This window comes from Thamnophis sirtalis, unplaced genomic scaffold, assembly GCF_051295495.1.
Source record: "Thamnophis sirtalis isolate CommonGarterSnake01/CBP01778 unplaced genomic scaffold, rThaSir2_p1.2 scaffold_8, whole genome shotgun sequence".
Classification (NCBI taxonomy): domain Eukaryota; kingdom Metazoa; phylum Chordata; class Lepidosauria; order Squamata; family Natricidae; genus Thamnophis; species Thamnophis sirtalis.
In genome coordinates, this window is record NW_028261388.1 from 25,856,130 (window position 1) to 25,872,814 (window position 16,685).

The 16,685-nt window shown below is 37.7% G+C and overlaps 1 protein-coding gene across 6 annotated transcripts in view; it reads left to right on the forward strand.

Moving 5' to 3' along the window:
- The window catches only part of NBEA (neurobeachin), a 360,491-nt gene that overhangs the window by 291,102 nt on the left and 52,704 nt on the right, over nt 1-16,685 (forward strand). For all 6 annotated transcript variants that reach the window (XM_087721296.1, XM_087721298.1, XM_087721299.1 and 3 more), the window contains 2 exons: nt 3,901-4,041; nt 13,974-14,093. In XM_087721296.1, the coding sequence (XP_087577422.1) occupies nt 3,901-4,041; nt 13,974-14,093 (261 nt within the window). The remainder of the gene's footprint in view (nt 1-3,900; nt 4,042-13,973; nt 14,094-16,685) is intronic.

Consider the following 16,685-nt stretch of genomic DNA (forward strand, 5'->3'; position numbering starts at 1 on the left):
CAGCAATTAAAAGCAGCAGGCAAAACCATCGCATAGTAAGTACTTATTTCTATTTTAGGGGTCATGAAAGAGAAATGAAGGATTATGTGCCATTAACAACTGAAGTAAAACTCCCAATTCCAATCCCTGCTATGATTACCATACAACATTCCTTTCCTGTCAAGTCTGATCTCAAACATACTTAAAATAAAATGTTAGGCCCTATTATTGTAACCTCAACAGCTATTCTGGCAATTGTATCAAATGTTGCATCAACCTTTGCTGCATGAAATTTACCAAATCCTATTACATCAGTTCAAGGCTAGGCTGTATCTTGTTGAATAATCAAGAAGGCAAAGCAGTAGAGAAATGATGATTTAACTATTAACTAATACTAAAGGAATAATTTATATTCCAAGGATTACTTTTGTTGTACAAAATAGTGAACCAAAGAAAACTAAAAAAGATTGGGTAGCCTCTGAAACCTGAATAAAATAAAAATGTAAATATTTATTTTATTGTTCTTCCAGTAGTTGGAAAATGCCTGGAAAAGATTAAGAAATGGGTCATGCTTTCCTTTCAAGAATGTTTAGTGAGGTCTTGCAGTGCAATCTGCATCAGATAAGCTTGATCCTAAGGGATTACTAAAATATTTTGCACACATGAGAAAGCTATTAGCATACCCTTAACACAGCAAAGTATTAAACAATCAGAATTTTTAGGGAAACCAAAATCCTGGTATATTAACTTAAAACTAAAATTAACTGCAAGACAGAACATGTAAAATACATTTTTGTTTTGTTTTGTTTAAAGAATCTGAAACAAATATAGATTGTTTCATATTTACTAAACATTTATTAGCAACCTAGAACTAATTCAGTGTATCCAAAATGTGTAATCAGTATCTTCTATGCATTATTTTGATTAGATTTATAGTAACTTAAGTTGTAGTATACTTAAAAGTTATAGTAGTTATATTTATGAAGAGTCTTTCTAGATGTATCTTTTAAATAAACATAATGAATAATTTGTTAGGTTGTGGAATAAAACAATGAATGTATGACCATAACATTATTGTCATATTTATTTTAACATTTAATTTTGGGTTAACTAATACATATATTCCTAAAATTTATTGTAGCTTAAATTCTTTAAAAAGTTTTTATTTAAAAAAATATTTATTATATTAGTATTATCTATACAAAGAAATGCACTGAGCTAAGCTGAGATTTCTGCTGTACAATATTAACTAAAATCTCAAATGTTTATGAGTAGAGAGAAGTTATCTCACTAATATTTTATTTAGAAGATAAATAGTACCAAAATGGGTCACTGCCAGTCATTTTTCCATGTAGTGTCCCTTTATAGGAAATAAAAACGACATCATTTTTGAAGTTAAAATTTGCACTGTGGAATAGATTGCTCAGCTCATTTCTTTCAGTGGATTACTTTTGAATGGCTTAATAAAGAAGAAACAGAAGAGAAAATCAGGTCAGCCACAAATCTCCCCATCTGGTTTCCTTGTCTCATAATATGAAATCCACCATTCAAAAAGGAACAGCACTGGAGACCCAATTGATTACGAATTTAATATGATTTAGGAGCAATAATGATGGGGATGACTGGACTGAATGGGGTAAATTGATTTTGGAGCAGGTTCTAAATTATCTAGGTTAAAGTAATAATTGAATAAAATACTGGTGTGGGTGGGTTCAATGGGGTGGAAATTAAAGAACAGTGTTAAGTGATTTGGTTCAACAGTTATTTGATTTATTTTATGGAAAATGTAAAGTCCTTTATATGTGCATATGTACATATAAATTAATAATTGGAAATTCCATTAAAATATGTATTGTCTGTTTCCCTGATATACGAGAAAAATTGAACTTGTCATTCAATGATAGTTAAAATAAATCAATCAATAAGTTGAGGCAAATTATCAATTTCCACAGGAAATCAGAAGTTTCTCTTCTGATAAAATTGTGGATATACTATGAAAGCATCAAAAGAGTTTGATAAGGTTATTAGTATTTCCTAGAATATAAGACAAAAGGACACATTTTTCTGTGTTTTCTTTAGTGTACTGCTACAAGCTTTCATAATATATCAGTGTTCACTATTCACAGCATATTAAGAGAACCAATTAGTATAAGAAAACTTTAAAAAAACATTTTCAATATACTAAATAGGCCAAAAAAGAGGAGGATCTGTTCAATTTTTCCTTTCTAAAGAATGTTGCTTTGTTTATAGCCTGTCTTTATTTTTTATAAACAACTGGAGATGGTAAACTTATCTAATACTCCTTCCTCTGTATGTTTTCCTCACAACAACTCTGTGAGGTGACTTGGGCTGAGAGAGGATGGGCCAAACAAACACTTTAGTAAACATACTAGATAATGATACTTCAGTTTCTTAGCACTAAGTGACAGATCAATACTAAAATACAGATCCAACAAGATTTTCACACATAGCAAGCAACAACTGAAAAGTGATGCTAACATAGAATCATGCCCTGTAAAAAACTCAAATGTTTACTTTGCATCCACATTTACATCATTAGCACTACCACACAGAAAATTGGAGATGCCTTTACATGCTCTTCCCCCATTATGGTATGGACCATGATCTGTCTGAAAAAAGCTGATGTGGTTCCCATCTTCAAAAAAGGAAATAAATGGTTGCAGGAAACTGCAGATTAGTTACCCTAACAGAACCTGGGAAGATCCTGGAAAAGATAATCAAGCAACAGATCTATGAACAATTAGACATAAGTAAAGATATTAATAGAAGCCAGTCTATATGTCCAGTTCTGGTCACCATGATACAAAAAGTTGTTGAGACACTGGAAAGAGTGCAAAGAAGAGCAACAAAGAAGATTATGGGGCTCAAGGCTTATGATGAACAGTTGCATCAATTTGGTATGTCTAGTCTAATGAAGAGAAGGACTAGCAGTTTTCCAATATTTGAAAAGCTGTAACAAAGCTTTTCAAAAGCTTTGAGGGCAAGACGAAAAGTAACCGATGGGAAATTATCAAAGAGAAATCCAACCTAGAATGAAGGAGAAATTTCATGGCAATGAGAACAATTAATCAGTGGAATAGCTTACTTTCAAAAGTTGTAAGCATCCAATATTGGAGGTTTTTAAGAAGAGATTGAACAGACATTAGTCTGGAATGGTATAAGGTTTCCTGCTTGGGCAGGGGATAGAACTAAAAGACCTTCAAGTTCCCTTCTGTGCCAAACACTCAGGGATTCTATGTAGGACAAATAATGGAAAAACATAGGTCAAAAGAATGAATGGATACAAAATTTACATAACAAAACAAGGACCAACAGGATAATTTAACTTCCAAGGATACTCTGTTATAGATTTCAGAATAAGTGTTTTCAAACAAGGAAACTTAATCAGCACAGTTGAGCAAAGTCTCAGAAAACAAGTATGAATTGAAAATATACTTTTGTGTCTCACATGTAACTTGTATCTGCAAAATTGCTATCTTCCTATTATCTCTCTCTTTCTCTCCCTACCTCATTACCTACCTACCTACATCCCTATCTACCTATCTCTATCTCTTATTCCTGTTTAAATCCTTCATGAATTTAGCTACCCATGAAGTGAGCTATAGTCTTTAATAAAACATGTTAGTTTGAAAAGATGCTACCATATCTCTCCTGCTTTTTTCCCCTTTGAAATGATCATGACATTTGTAGATGTATCACACAGAAGAAATAGCGTGTTTAGTAATTCAAGCTTCTCACATCAAATTCCCATTCCATCCCAAGCAGTCCAACCATATTACAGTAAAATAGAATGAGTTATCAGTTTTTGGCTGTTGAATGTCATATACTGTGAATATTAAAGAATGTAGAAGAAAAATTGAATGCAGGTTTATAAAGCTTATTTATCTATTCTCTTTACAGCCCATTGGTGCTTTAAACCCAAAGAGAGCAGTATTTTATGCAGAACGCTATGAGACATGGGAAAATGATCAAACTCCACCTTATCATTATAACACTCATTATTCTACATCTACCTGTACATTAGCCTGGCTTGTTCGCATTGTAAGTATTTTTGCCATTTTTCTCTTTCGTATCTGTAGATAAAGCTGTCTGCTGTGTTTTTTTTAAATGTGGTTTAATTATAGAACTGAAATTTTAGGGAAACAAAGAATCCTAATATTCCAGTGTAACCATTATGTCATTACAATTACCTAGAGAAAGAGAAGGCTCACAGTAGGAGTTAATATAATGAGACTGTTCTGACATAACAAGGCCAACCCAAGGAATTAAAATGTTTGGGGTAACAGTGTCCTGTTCCTGCTCACACATGCACATCAGTGGTGGGATTCAAAAATTTTTACTACTGGTTCTGTGGATGTGGCTTGGTGGACGGGGCATGGCATGGCTTGGTGGGCATGGCAGGGGAAGGATATTGCAAAACATCCATTCCCACCCCACTCCAAAGGAAGGATACTGTAAAATTTCCATTCCCACCCCACTCCAGTGGAAGGTTACTACAGAATCCCCATTTCCTCCTGATCAGCTGGGACTCGGGAGGCAGTGAATAGATGGGGGTGGGGCAGTCAGAGGTGGTATTTCATCAGCCGCAACCCCAGGGAAGGGGTGGGGGAATGGCTGCCATCATCCAACGGTCATTAGTTCCTCGTAGGATCCCTGCTCCGGAGCTTGTCGGGTTTGAGTCCCTGTTGGTGAAGTTGGACCTTGGGGGTCAAGTGGGCTTGTTGTTAACGTACCTACCTCCCAACAGCGTTACAACAGCCCTCCCCTCACTCCTCGAGTCAGTAGCCAAGCTGGCGGTAGAGTTCCCCAGGCTTATGGTGCTGGGGGACTTCAACCTGCCTATGCTCGGTGAACGCTCTGATGGGGCGCAGGAGTTCATGGCTTCCATGACAGCCATGGACTTGACCCAAGTAATTCAGGGTCCGACTCACTCAGCGGGTCACACACTTGACCTCGTATTCCTCTCGAAGCAGTGGAGGCGTGATCTAGATTTGAGGAGTATTAAGATCTTGCCCTTGTCATGGTCTGATCACTTCCTACTGAGGCTTGACTTTCGGAAACCAATCCCCCACTGTAGGGAGGAGGAACCGATTAGGTGGTTCTGCCCCAGATGCCTGATGGACCCTATGGGATTTCAGACGGCACTTGGAGAAATACCTGACACTCTCATCCACAGTCTGGTCGAGTCCTTAGTCGCTGCTTGGAATATAGCGGTGACGGGGGCTCTAAACCAGATTGCGCCCTTGCGACGTCTCCGAGGTAGTGGATCCAGGAGAGCTCCTTGGTTCACCGAGGAACTCCGGGAGATGAAGCACCAAAAGAGACGCCTAAAGCGCCACTGGAGGGCCAGTAAATCTGAGTCAGACTGAGCACTGATGAGAGCCTATATCAGAGCCTATCTCGTGGCAATACAAGTGGTGAAATGTTCGCATTTTGCCGTTCTTATTGCATCCACAGAATCACGCCCAGCCGCCTTGTTTAGAATAAACCGCTCCCTCTTGAAAGGGAAGGACGCGGAGGATCCTTTACAAGATAGAGCTGAGGAATTTGTTCAGTTTCTGACGGATAAAATCGCTCGGATTCGGACAGAGCTGGACTCCAATTGCACGGTACTAGCCGAGGTACCGGGGGAAGGTCTTGAGCGGAGCTTATGGACTGAGTTTCAACTTGTCGCTTCTGAGGAAGTGGACAAGGCCATGGGAGCGGTGAGTGCCTCCACCTGTATACTGGACCCGTGCCCCTCCTGGCTGGTTTCGACCAGCAGGGAGGTGACACGCGGCTGGATCCAGATGATAGTTAACACCTCTCTCCATGAGGGATCCTTCCCGCTCCTCCTGAAGGATGCGGTGGTGAGACCGCCCCTGAAGAAACCGTCTCTGGACCCAGCCATTTTGAGCAACTATTGTCCAGTCTCCAAACTCCCCTTCGTAGGGAAGGTTGTTGAGAAAGTGGTGGCCTTTCAACTCCGACGGTCCTTGGATGAAACCGATTATCTGGATTCCTTTCAGTCCGGTTTCAGGCCTGGTTACAGCACGGAAACCGCTTTGGTCGTGCTGATCGATGATCTCTGCGAGCCAGGGATAGGGGTCACTCCTCTATCCTTGTGCTTCTTGACCTCTCAGTGGCCTTCAATACCATCGACCATGGTATCCTTCTGCAACAGTTGCGGGAGGTGGGAGTGGGAGGCACCGTCTTCTGGTGGTTCTCCTCCTACCTCTCGGACAGGTCGCAGTCAATGTTGGTCGGAGGGCAGAGGTCGACCCCTAGGCCCCTCAATTATGGGGAGCCGCAGGGTTCGGTCCTGTTCCCCCTCCTATTTAACATCTACATGAAGCCGCTGGGTGAGATCATATGCCGGCACGGGATTAAATACCACCAATATGCGGACAATTGTATCTGTCCGCCCCGTGCCAACTCAGTGAAGCAGTAGAAGTGATGTGCCAGTGCCTGGAGGCTGTCAGGGTCTGGATGGGAACGAACAAGCTTGCACTCAATCCCGACAAGACTGAGTGGCTATTGATGCTCCCTCCCAAAGATTGGCTAACTACTCCATATCTCAGGCTGGGTGGTGAAATTATACGCCCCTCAGAGAGGGTTCGCAATTTGGGAGTACTCCTCGATCCACAGCTGACTTTAGAACACCATTTGTTGGCTGTGACCAGGGGGGGCCTTTGCCCAGATTCGCCCGGTGCACCAATTGCGACCCTACTGGACTGGGAGGCCCTGCAGATTGTCACTCATGCCCTCGTGACCTCAAGACTGGATTACTGTAACACGCTCTACATGGGGCTGCCCTTGAAGAGTGCTCGAAGACTTCAGTTAGTCCAGAACACAGCCGCGCGAGTGATTGTGGGTGCACCTAGGTACACCCACATTACTCCTATCCTCTGCGAACTGCCCTGGCTACCCATTGGGCTCCGGACACGCTTCAAGGTGCTAGTCGTTACTTATAAAGCCCTTCATGGCATCGGACCTGGGTACCTGAGAGACCGTTTCCTGCCAATTACCTCCCAAAGACCGATTCGATCGCACAGGTCAATTCTTGGAAGTGGGGGAACAAGGGACCTCCAAAGGTTCTACAACAGAGGTGTCAAACCTGATTTCATTGAGGGCTGCATCAGGGTTGTGTTTGACCTTGTAAGGACCGGAATGGGCATGGCCAGGGTGGGCATGGCCAGCTCGACATCACTCATGTCAGGGGCACCTATGGTGGACGGGGCTGGACGGATCCATTGTCTCCCAGGAGACAAAGGTGAGACCAGGGAGTGAGCCAAACCCTTGTCCTCTAGAGGAGCCTCACCATACCTCTTGGCTGCTGGTGGCCAATTGCTAAAGCAAGACCTTCCTTCCTTCCTTTTCTTTTTCCTTCCCTCTTCATTCTCCTGTCTTCTTCCTTCCCTCTTTCCTTCTTTTTTCCTTCCTTGCTCTCTTCCCATCTTTCCTTCTTTTTCTTTTTCTTTCTCCTTTCCTGTCCCTTCTTGCATGCTCAAATGCAAAAGGGGAAACATGCCTGCTTTTATTTTGTTTTGCTTTTATTTTGTTTTGCTAACCTCTGCCCTCTGTTTTCGCTAGCAGAGGCACCGCAGGCAGTCCTCCGCTGTTTCCAGAGTGGCCCCATGGGCCGGACTCAGCCTTCAGGCCTTGAGATTGATACCTGTGTCCTACACAATAGCAAGAGTCACTAGAGGAGTATACAAGGAATAAAAGAAGAAAGATAAAATGGAGCATAGTCTAATTTCAAGCCAAAAAGACATTAGGTCATTGTTCCTAAAAAGAACATGAAGAGTATTGTGGTGTAGCGATTGAAGAACTGAGATTAAGGAGGAAAGAGGAAAGACCAGCCAATAAACACCTAAGTCTAGAATGAAACTACTCGGTTCTGCCCTAGGAGTAACATTTTCTCCATTTTCAAGAAACAGTGGACTAGAAAGTATTCATTCAAGAGGCCTTATAGGCTTTATCTATTCTATCACAAAACACCTTTTTGTGCACCATTGTTACCAAGGACAGAGATTGCGATTATTCAACAATTCTAGAACAGGAACTCAAAAAGATTGCGGGTGGGAGAGGCAGTTGAGTTTACGACTGCGAATTATAAAGTAACAGATTTCCAAATTTATCATCATGCTAACCATAGAACTGGTGCAACTGAATGTTATATCCATAAATATGATTCTGAAAACGCAGAATAGAAATCAACTGACAATATACGTAATGTATACAAAAACAAAAACAAAAAAATTACACTGGAAAAAAAAGGATTATTGGGGAATTTGTCCACCTTTGTATAAGTGAGCAAAACTAATTTATACATCCTTGAACAATACATGGATCAAAATGCCATCATCATTCTTCAAATGTTCTTCAAATTTTATTACTTTAGTTTGGATTCTAATCTCCTTTTTGATAAAACAGATATATTTCACAAGAAGGGAAATGAAAATATTTTGGAATTTAATGCACAATTATGGATGTATTTTTTATCCATTGTGCATCAAATGCCACAATATTTTAATTTAAAATTATGTTGCAATTTTTTAAAACACGGAAGAATACTTTCTGAATATTAGAGGAGTTGATAGTGATTATTATGATTATGACTTCATATTTATATCCAACACTTCTATGTACATTTTTTAATGTGTAAGCTATGTAATAACTGTAGATGAGTCTGCATAGCACAGTTGTTAAGGATTAAAAATCCAAAAGATAGACACATTACTTTGGTTTAATAGCCTCCCTTATGGAGTTCAACTATCGGAGGTTTAATCCTTCACTCTGAATCTTCTTACTTTCTGTGTTTGCCTCTGTCTCTTAAATAATTTTGCCATGGAAGTTATAATTACATTTTAACATAATTCCCTGTAATTACCCTTACTGCTTTTTTTAAAATAATAATCTCCACTTCTTATTTACAAACTCTGCTTCTACTCTCTGCTTCAAACCCATCATATAAAATTCAAAATGAAGATGCACAGTAGTGTGCTGTGATTTAAAATGCCAACTTCATTTTTTTAAAAAAAATATTTTATTCATACTAATAGGAATTACATTTGATAGTGTCAAATGGTCTATTGAAAGCTTATCAGTGATTTATACACAGATTTTGTTTTAAACTAGAAGGTAATATAATAGAACGGTGCAAAATAATTCAAAGGTGTCTTGCTTTGGTGTCGATCCTGTGCAAATGTCAGCTGTGCAAGGACACACATGTTCAGTGACATGAAGAGATGTTTGAAATGTATTTAGTGAGCCTCTAAAAGGTTCTTGCACAAAGCTCCATTTCAGCAGACATGGAATGGAATCTTCTAGAGAAGGATGGGCCTGAATAGAAACTCACCTAATGAGCAATATTCCATTCCATGTTATTTATTATTTATTCATTATACTATACCAACTCTCTTTCCATTTACAGAAAACACTGCAATGCTACCATTTTTTTAACCATGTGTAAAGTCATGTACATAACAGTATCAATATCTACATCTACCTACCATATTATTTATTTATTTACTTATTTGTATCCCTCTTTTATTATTTTTTCAAATAAGTCAAATGGTGAACATATTTTCCAATTCACCTTCCTCCTGTTTTCCCCACAACATCAGCCTTTGAACTGAGTTGGGCTAAGAGAGAATGACTGGCCCAAAGCCACCCAAAGTTGTGGCCTGTAGGCTGCCAGCAGAGCTGCCAGCAGAGTCAGATGAGGAGGAGAGGGAGGTGGAGCCTGGGCCAGCTTCGGAGCCTTTGGAAGGCTCTGATGAGGAAGCAGAATCAGATGCAGAGCTGGGGCCTTCTGTCCCCCCCTCCCCAGGTGGAGAGGCAACTGTCTTCGGGGCTGGAGCTGAGTGAGGGTGAGGAACAAATGGGGCCCATCCCAAATGCTCCTGTGCATATAGAGGAGAGGAGAGCAACGGAAGGCAATAAGCCGGCTCTCAGGGAAAAGACGTCATAGACAATAGCCAGCCTCTCCCTGGCTGGGATATAAATAGTAGGAGGATTTGGAGTGGTCTGTTGTTGCAGATAACCATTTGTTTTCCAGTATTCATCAATGAAGTCAGAATCAGGTTTATCAGGACTAATTGCTCTGTATTTGAGGTGCCAACTGAGTCTCCCTGCTGGGAAATAATAGATAGTGAATTTGCCTCAGCCGGGGTGAACAGGGACTGTTTCAGTTTGGCTTAATTATTGAAGGACTTTTTATCTTGAGTTCTCATGTGAACAGAGACTGTTCGTGCCCTGTTTCAGAAGAGGAAAAGACTCTCGTTTGTGACTAATTATTTTGGTTTTGCCTATTCAATGTGAATAAAGACTGTTCCTGCTCTGTTTTAAGAAGGGGTTTGTTCTACTTGTGAATAAGTGGTTTCTCACTTCTTGTGAAGGCTGGGTCAGAACACCCGGCTGGCTTTCGTAGCTAAGGCAGAATTTGAACTCACTGTCTCTCACTTTCTAGTCTGGTGTCTTAACCACTAGACCAAGTTGGCTTGTCATATACATGTATATACATACTGTATATATGATATATGATGCATGAATATAAGCTTCATATACATCAATACAAAACAGATAAACTGACCATGGCTTCTAGCAATATTTTCTGAAATAAATCAATAACTTGGTATTATCACATCCCTCTTGGTAACCCGAAAGGAAGCCAGTGACACTTACTCCATATGTTGCTAATTGTATCTTGGTGAGAACGGACTTCTGATCAAGATCGGGAGTTCTTTAGAGCTTAGAAGTTCACATTCAAGAATTATTCTGCTAATAAAGCAATAGAGCTAGTAACCTGGAGTACTTGCTGCAAATTTAGGAGACCATTCGCAAAGGATTTATTTGTTCCCTTCTTCTATCAATCTCGTTAATCATCTGCTCCTTTTCTCTGTTTTGTTTGGTTGGTCAAGCAGAAGAAAAATATGATTCACGTTTCTCCCATTCCAGCCCTTCAGATTTATCTATGGGCTTGGTAATCTAGTTAATACCTTAGTTACAATACCATCACATCATATTTTCCTAACAGATTGCTATCCCCCCTCTGCCACTTACCTATGAATACAGAGGCAAAGGCCATTCTGATTTAAAAAAAAAACAACAGAACGGGAGGAATAAACTAAGGCTGCCATAACTGAAATATAAAATTCCTGACAAAAATAGTTAGGCACAAAGAAGTTCCTCCCAAAATTTATTTTTTACTATGACCCTTTAGTCATCTCTTACTGCTTCAGCCTAGGTATGGAAGCTCTAGCAAAATGCAACTCTCCTTTCTTGCTCTCTTCCATCTAATATAAGTTATTCAATCTTAGAAGACAATATTTGCCCCAAATAGAAAAGTATGGCATGGCAAGAAAAAGGAGCTTGCTTACAGGCCTCTCAGTTCTTTGATTCAAATGCCATGCAATTGGGCAAGCAAGATATTCAGGACATCCACTGCATCACACTCTTCATCCAGGATGGAGATATATAGCTGGGATATTATCAGCTTGCTGGTGATATCTCATTCATGGTGACAGATGATCTCAGTCAGTGGTTTCATATAGATGTTAAAAAAGAACAGGGAGAGCACCAAGGCTTAAGGTATGCCTCAAAAGAGGGGCCATGAGCTGGATCTCTTGTTCCCTGGACCACTTGGGACTGGCCTCAGAGGAAGGAGGTGAATTAGCACAAAACTGTTCCACCTACCCTCAATTTTCTAAGTTAGCCCAAAAAGGATTTCATGGTACTGAAAGCTACCGAGAGGCCAAGGAGAAGAAGGATGAATGCATCACCTCCACCTCCGCTTTTGCCATAGATTTTCCATACATGCAACCAATGCTGTTTGGGCCTGTATCGGGGCATAAAACTTGACTAAAAAGGATCCAGATAAACCATTTCCTCCAGAGTCTTCAGGAATTGCAACATCACCATCTTCTCAACCATATTTGATAGAAAGGTGAGAGACTTGGAGAAAATTGTCCAGCATGGTAGGGTCCAGCGATAGCTTCTTGAGTAGGGGGCACATCAGAGTCTCTTGAAAGGAAGCCAGAAACACTCCTCTGACAAGGATGAATTCACCATCACTTGGACCCACCCACATGATACCTCCCAGGTGGTCTTAGTCAGGAGTGGCAGGATCTAATATGCAAGTACTGGCAATTGCATTCCACAGCATCCTATCCTCTTCCTCGGGTCCAACAGAATCAAATCATTCCCAAGTCTGTTCCCTGAGCATCTCCATTGGACTTGCACTTTTTATTCAATTGTGAATGAATCCAAGCAATTTTATCCTCTAAATCAGTACTCAACCTTTTCTTCACCTCCTTTAAATACCTATGGAGCATGACCCCCAAGACTTAACTCAAGATTTAAATCATAACATTTCTTCAAGCCTTTGTCGACCCCCTGTGATGAAATTGTGTCCCACCCACCCACCCCAGGCAACCGTGGATCATAGGTTGAATTTCTGGAGCATCCTTCTCATAAGATAGTATACCAAGGAGATTATTCTACAGCATTTTTATTTTTATGTATGTATTTATATACTATTTTTATAAATAATTGAAGTTGGCAACTATACCTAATACTCTGGACTGTCAAAATTATGGAAACATTTTGTATTTAAATTTAAGTGTGAATTCCATTAAAGTCACTTGGCTAGATAGATTCGCAAACGAATCCAGCATATTCTTCTAGAGCATTGCTACAATTCAGAATAGTATTGCGATATCTGCACCCTTTACAATAGTGGTGAACAATATTTTCAAGCCTAGGGTCTGCACTTAGTAGATAAGAAAGATGAGGGATGATGTGAAATAAGGGAACAGTGATATTAAATGGGTGGATTTATTTACAAATGGGTTGCCAGGATTAACTTTTAAATTGCAGGTTGAGGGATATACAGTAAACGTAATATTTTGTTTTCTTATTTCAATACTTTCAGCTTTTTTAAGCGCACTTTATTGTGCTGCTCACTGAAAAACTGAGAAATTACAGTAATAGTTGGTAATTGCAGATTTCATTGCTGAAAGTGGGTAACAGGAACAGGGCAAAATTTGATAGTAGCGAAGCTATAAATCTTGTTTTAAAGCCTGGGAAAATAGAACTATTACTAATTTGATTTGTAGTAATATCAGCTGATGGTTCAAACACGAGTTCTGAATAATTTATTTTTTGATTCTACAGCATGATAAACATGCTTCTACAGCATGATTATATCTTAGTCATTTTTGGCATGTACCTCTTTGTGCTAGTATAAAAGTTTTTCATCAGCTTTTTGCAATTAACTGGCTGAAGATTAAGCATCCTTGAATCCTGTGACTTCATGGACATGTGCCTGATAGGAAAAAAAATGAAATTATTTTGTTTCACCAGAAGCATTCTGAAATAATTACTAAGAAGAGATTTTTGTTTTCTTATTAAAACTCTGAAACCAAAGTACCAAACTTACAGGTGAAACTTCATTTAATGATAATATACTTTTTTCAGAATTCTTCACAATTAAGGACTTTCATGTCTATTCAGCAAACAGCTTTCACTGAAATCCATGCAACTTTTTAGAAATTAATAATTTTTTCTGCTTTATTTCATTGTTTGAAACTTGAAATATTTGAACATACTGTACAGTTATATGATCAGTTATATGATCTTTGGATAGAGGTAATTGTTTGAGAAGAATTATCCAAAAGCCATATAAAATTCATTAAAAATATTATTGGATTATTTGGAATACTTATCTCTGTGAAACTGATTATAATAGAGCTGGAATTTGGAAACAGTAATCTACAAGCAGCACAACATTTTATAGGAATCTTTCCATTCTCTGATTCAGATATTGTTTTTTATTGTACTCTATTGGTCACATCAAAAAATGAAATGCAATGATTTGATATAAAGTGCTTATTAATTGTTTCCTAATTAATTTTAAATGTTGATCCTATTGCTTCTTATCCAACTTGGCTTCTTATAAGTACATTCTCTGTCTCATTTTTTAATGGTAGGAGCCTTTTACAACTTTCTTCCTCAATGCAAATGATGGTAAATTTGATCATCCGGATCGAACTTTTTCTTCAGTGGCAAGATCATGGCGAAATAGCCAACGAGACACTTCAGATGTCAAAGTAAGAAAAATATTTCCTATGTACAAGTAATTGGGTAGCTGTTAATATGCTACAAATGCAAAATGGGGGTGGGGAGGAGGGTTGTATAATACATACATAGAAAAGAAAGTTGTATTGGTATCATTTTTAAATGCCTCTTTTACATACAATGATGAATATACAACATTTGAGCTATTAAAAGATCTTTTGTTTTTGACAAAATAAATAAATAATCATATCCCAATTTATAATCAAATAATCACAGGATGGGGAAAAGCCCAATAAATTGTTCTTTCCTGCTGTTAACTCAATATTTGGCCCATTTCATAAGGGCAGTAAGATTGGATGTGACCTTAAAGTGTTATATTGTTATAGCTTTTCTAGCATGAATTTTCCATCGCCTGGGGCAATTAATAAAGCATTAATGACAAGATACATTTAAAATCTATGTTTTGTGTAAGCCTTAGCTTTTACCACATTGTGCCTCAGGATATTATGCAACAATACACATTAGTTTAAACTTATATCTACATAATACATGGAAACGACTAGAGAACAAGTATTACCATGCACTCATTCTTGCATAAATGGATTTTATAAGTTTTATTGTACTATGAAAACCATGTTTCTTGATTTATATTAAAAAATAGGGTCCTCTCCTGATTTTCAAGAGCCTAGAAATCTCATAAAAATATATAGACGATTTTTTTAAAAAAAATGATAACTAAATATCTTTATTCATTCAATTGTATCATTATTTGCTTGCTTGAAATCAGAAGATACGTTGAAATTGTTTACACTTATTGCAAATTGCTTTTAGTCTTGTTTGTTCTGATAAATATTTTTAGAATTGTTTCTAAAGGCTCCTACAAAGTTAGGAACCTATTCAAACTAATGCTACATTATTTATGTATTGAATTTCTGTTCTGACTTAAGGAGGTAAGAATAAATGTTTGAACAAAAGAAAGGTAAACTCATAAAACTGTTACTAGGTTCTTTTATTGTTTGGATTCCATTGGAAATCTATGTCCTCCCATATATAAGTAGAATAACATGGAAGTGATGGTTTTTGACCTGCCATCACAAATAGCAATATGTACATTTAATGCACATATTTTCAAATGAAAAATAAACAACATACTTTGTAGTTCTATTGTATCAGTGAACTTTAAAATAGAAGAAGAATATGTGGAGGCTGAAATTCCTTTTGTGCTTCACATCTTGTGAAAACGGTGGTTGGCATGAAACTTTGATTTAATATCTCAATCCTTTCAGAAAGACAAAATGCAAGATTTTCTTATCAGGAGTGTTTGTTAGCCATCTATTTTTTTCCACTAAGATTCACTCTAAATATATAAAGTAAATACTAACATGAAAGCATCCATCTAGTTTATTAAGACTGTTTACCCAGGCAAACACTTCATATAATATATTATTTTGATTACAAGTACTATAAGCCTAGTTCTCTGATGATCTATGTATAAATCTTTAATACCTTTTTCAAACCTAATTTAACAATTCCAGAATACATAAAATTCTATTAAATTACTAAAAAAAATCACTATTAAATTTTGCTCTTTCCCCTTCTACATACACACACACACACACACACTTTATTGGCTTTTGTTAACTGCCATAACCTTACAATCAACATTATGTTATTTGTATATGTTGAATAAATAAATGTCTAATGAATGTTAATCGTATAGCATTACTCATTTTTCCCTTAGTATTGATCAGGTGCCTTCATAAAGTAATCACTCAATAAAATAAAATATAATTACAATTAAAACTAATTAAACCACCCAATTAAAACTTAACTCCTTAACAGTTTTGAATATTGTGTATGAAACCATGTTTTTCATTAAACCAGGATAGTTTGATATCCTGATGTAAACTGAATGACCTGTTTGCCTTTTGCAAAACAGCATATTAAAGTTTGTTGCAGACTTCAGTTGTAGTATACTGACCTGATTCCCTTAAATTTCAAGACTAAGGTTACACCTACCCATTTTCGTATGAAATCATTGCATATGAAAAGCAGAAAATTACTTAGGAACAAAAGACGCATACTTCCCTAATTAATAAATTAGTATGATAGAGTACCCTGCATTAAGAAGTATAGTCTAAAATATACTTGTAAAGGTGCTTTATAAAGAAACTGTAGTATGATGTTACTTTGGAAACATACCACACTAAAGTGCAAAAATATAATGTTCAGAAAATTAATTTTTGAATGCCTCTTAAACATATTATATTGCTCTTGGACTGTATAAATCAGAAAATGTTGCTAGAACAAGATGTCATTAAGGTGACATATTGTAAATTAATAAAAGTAGTGGACATTCTTATAACTGAATGATACTCCCATCAGCCAAGGTGATTATTAAAATAATGGTTACCAGGGGATCAACTTGAGTACAGGAAAGAAAAGAATAAAGATGGAAGCCTGAAAATTTAATGGAAATATATTCAGGGAAAATATCTGCTTTGATTTCTACACATAAAATGGCCTAGTTTTTCATAGATTGAATGAATCCCAAATTTATGAATCAGAAAATGTACTTGGGCATTTCCTCCCTCTAATTCAAAGACATAAGATACAGGTAACAC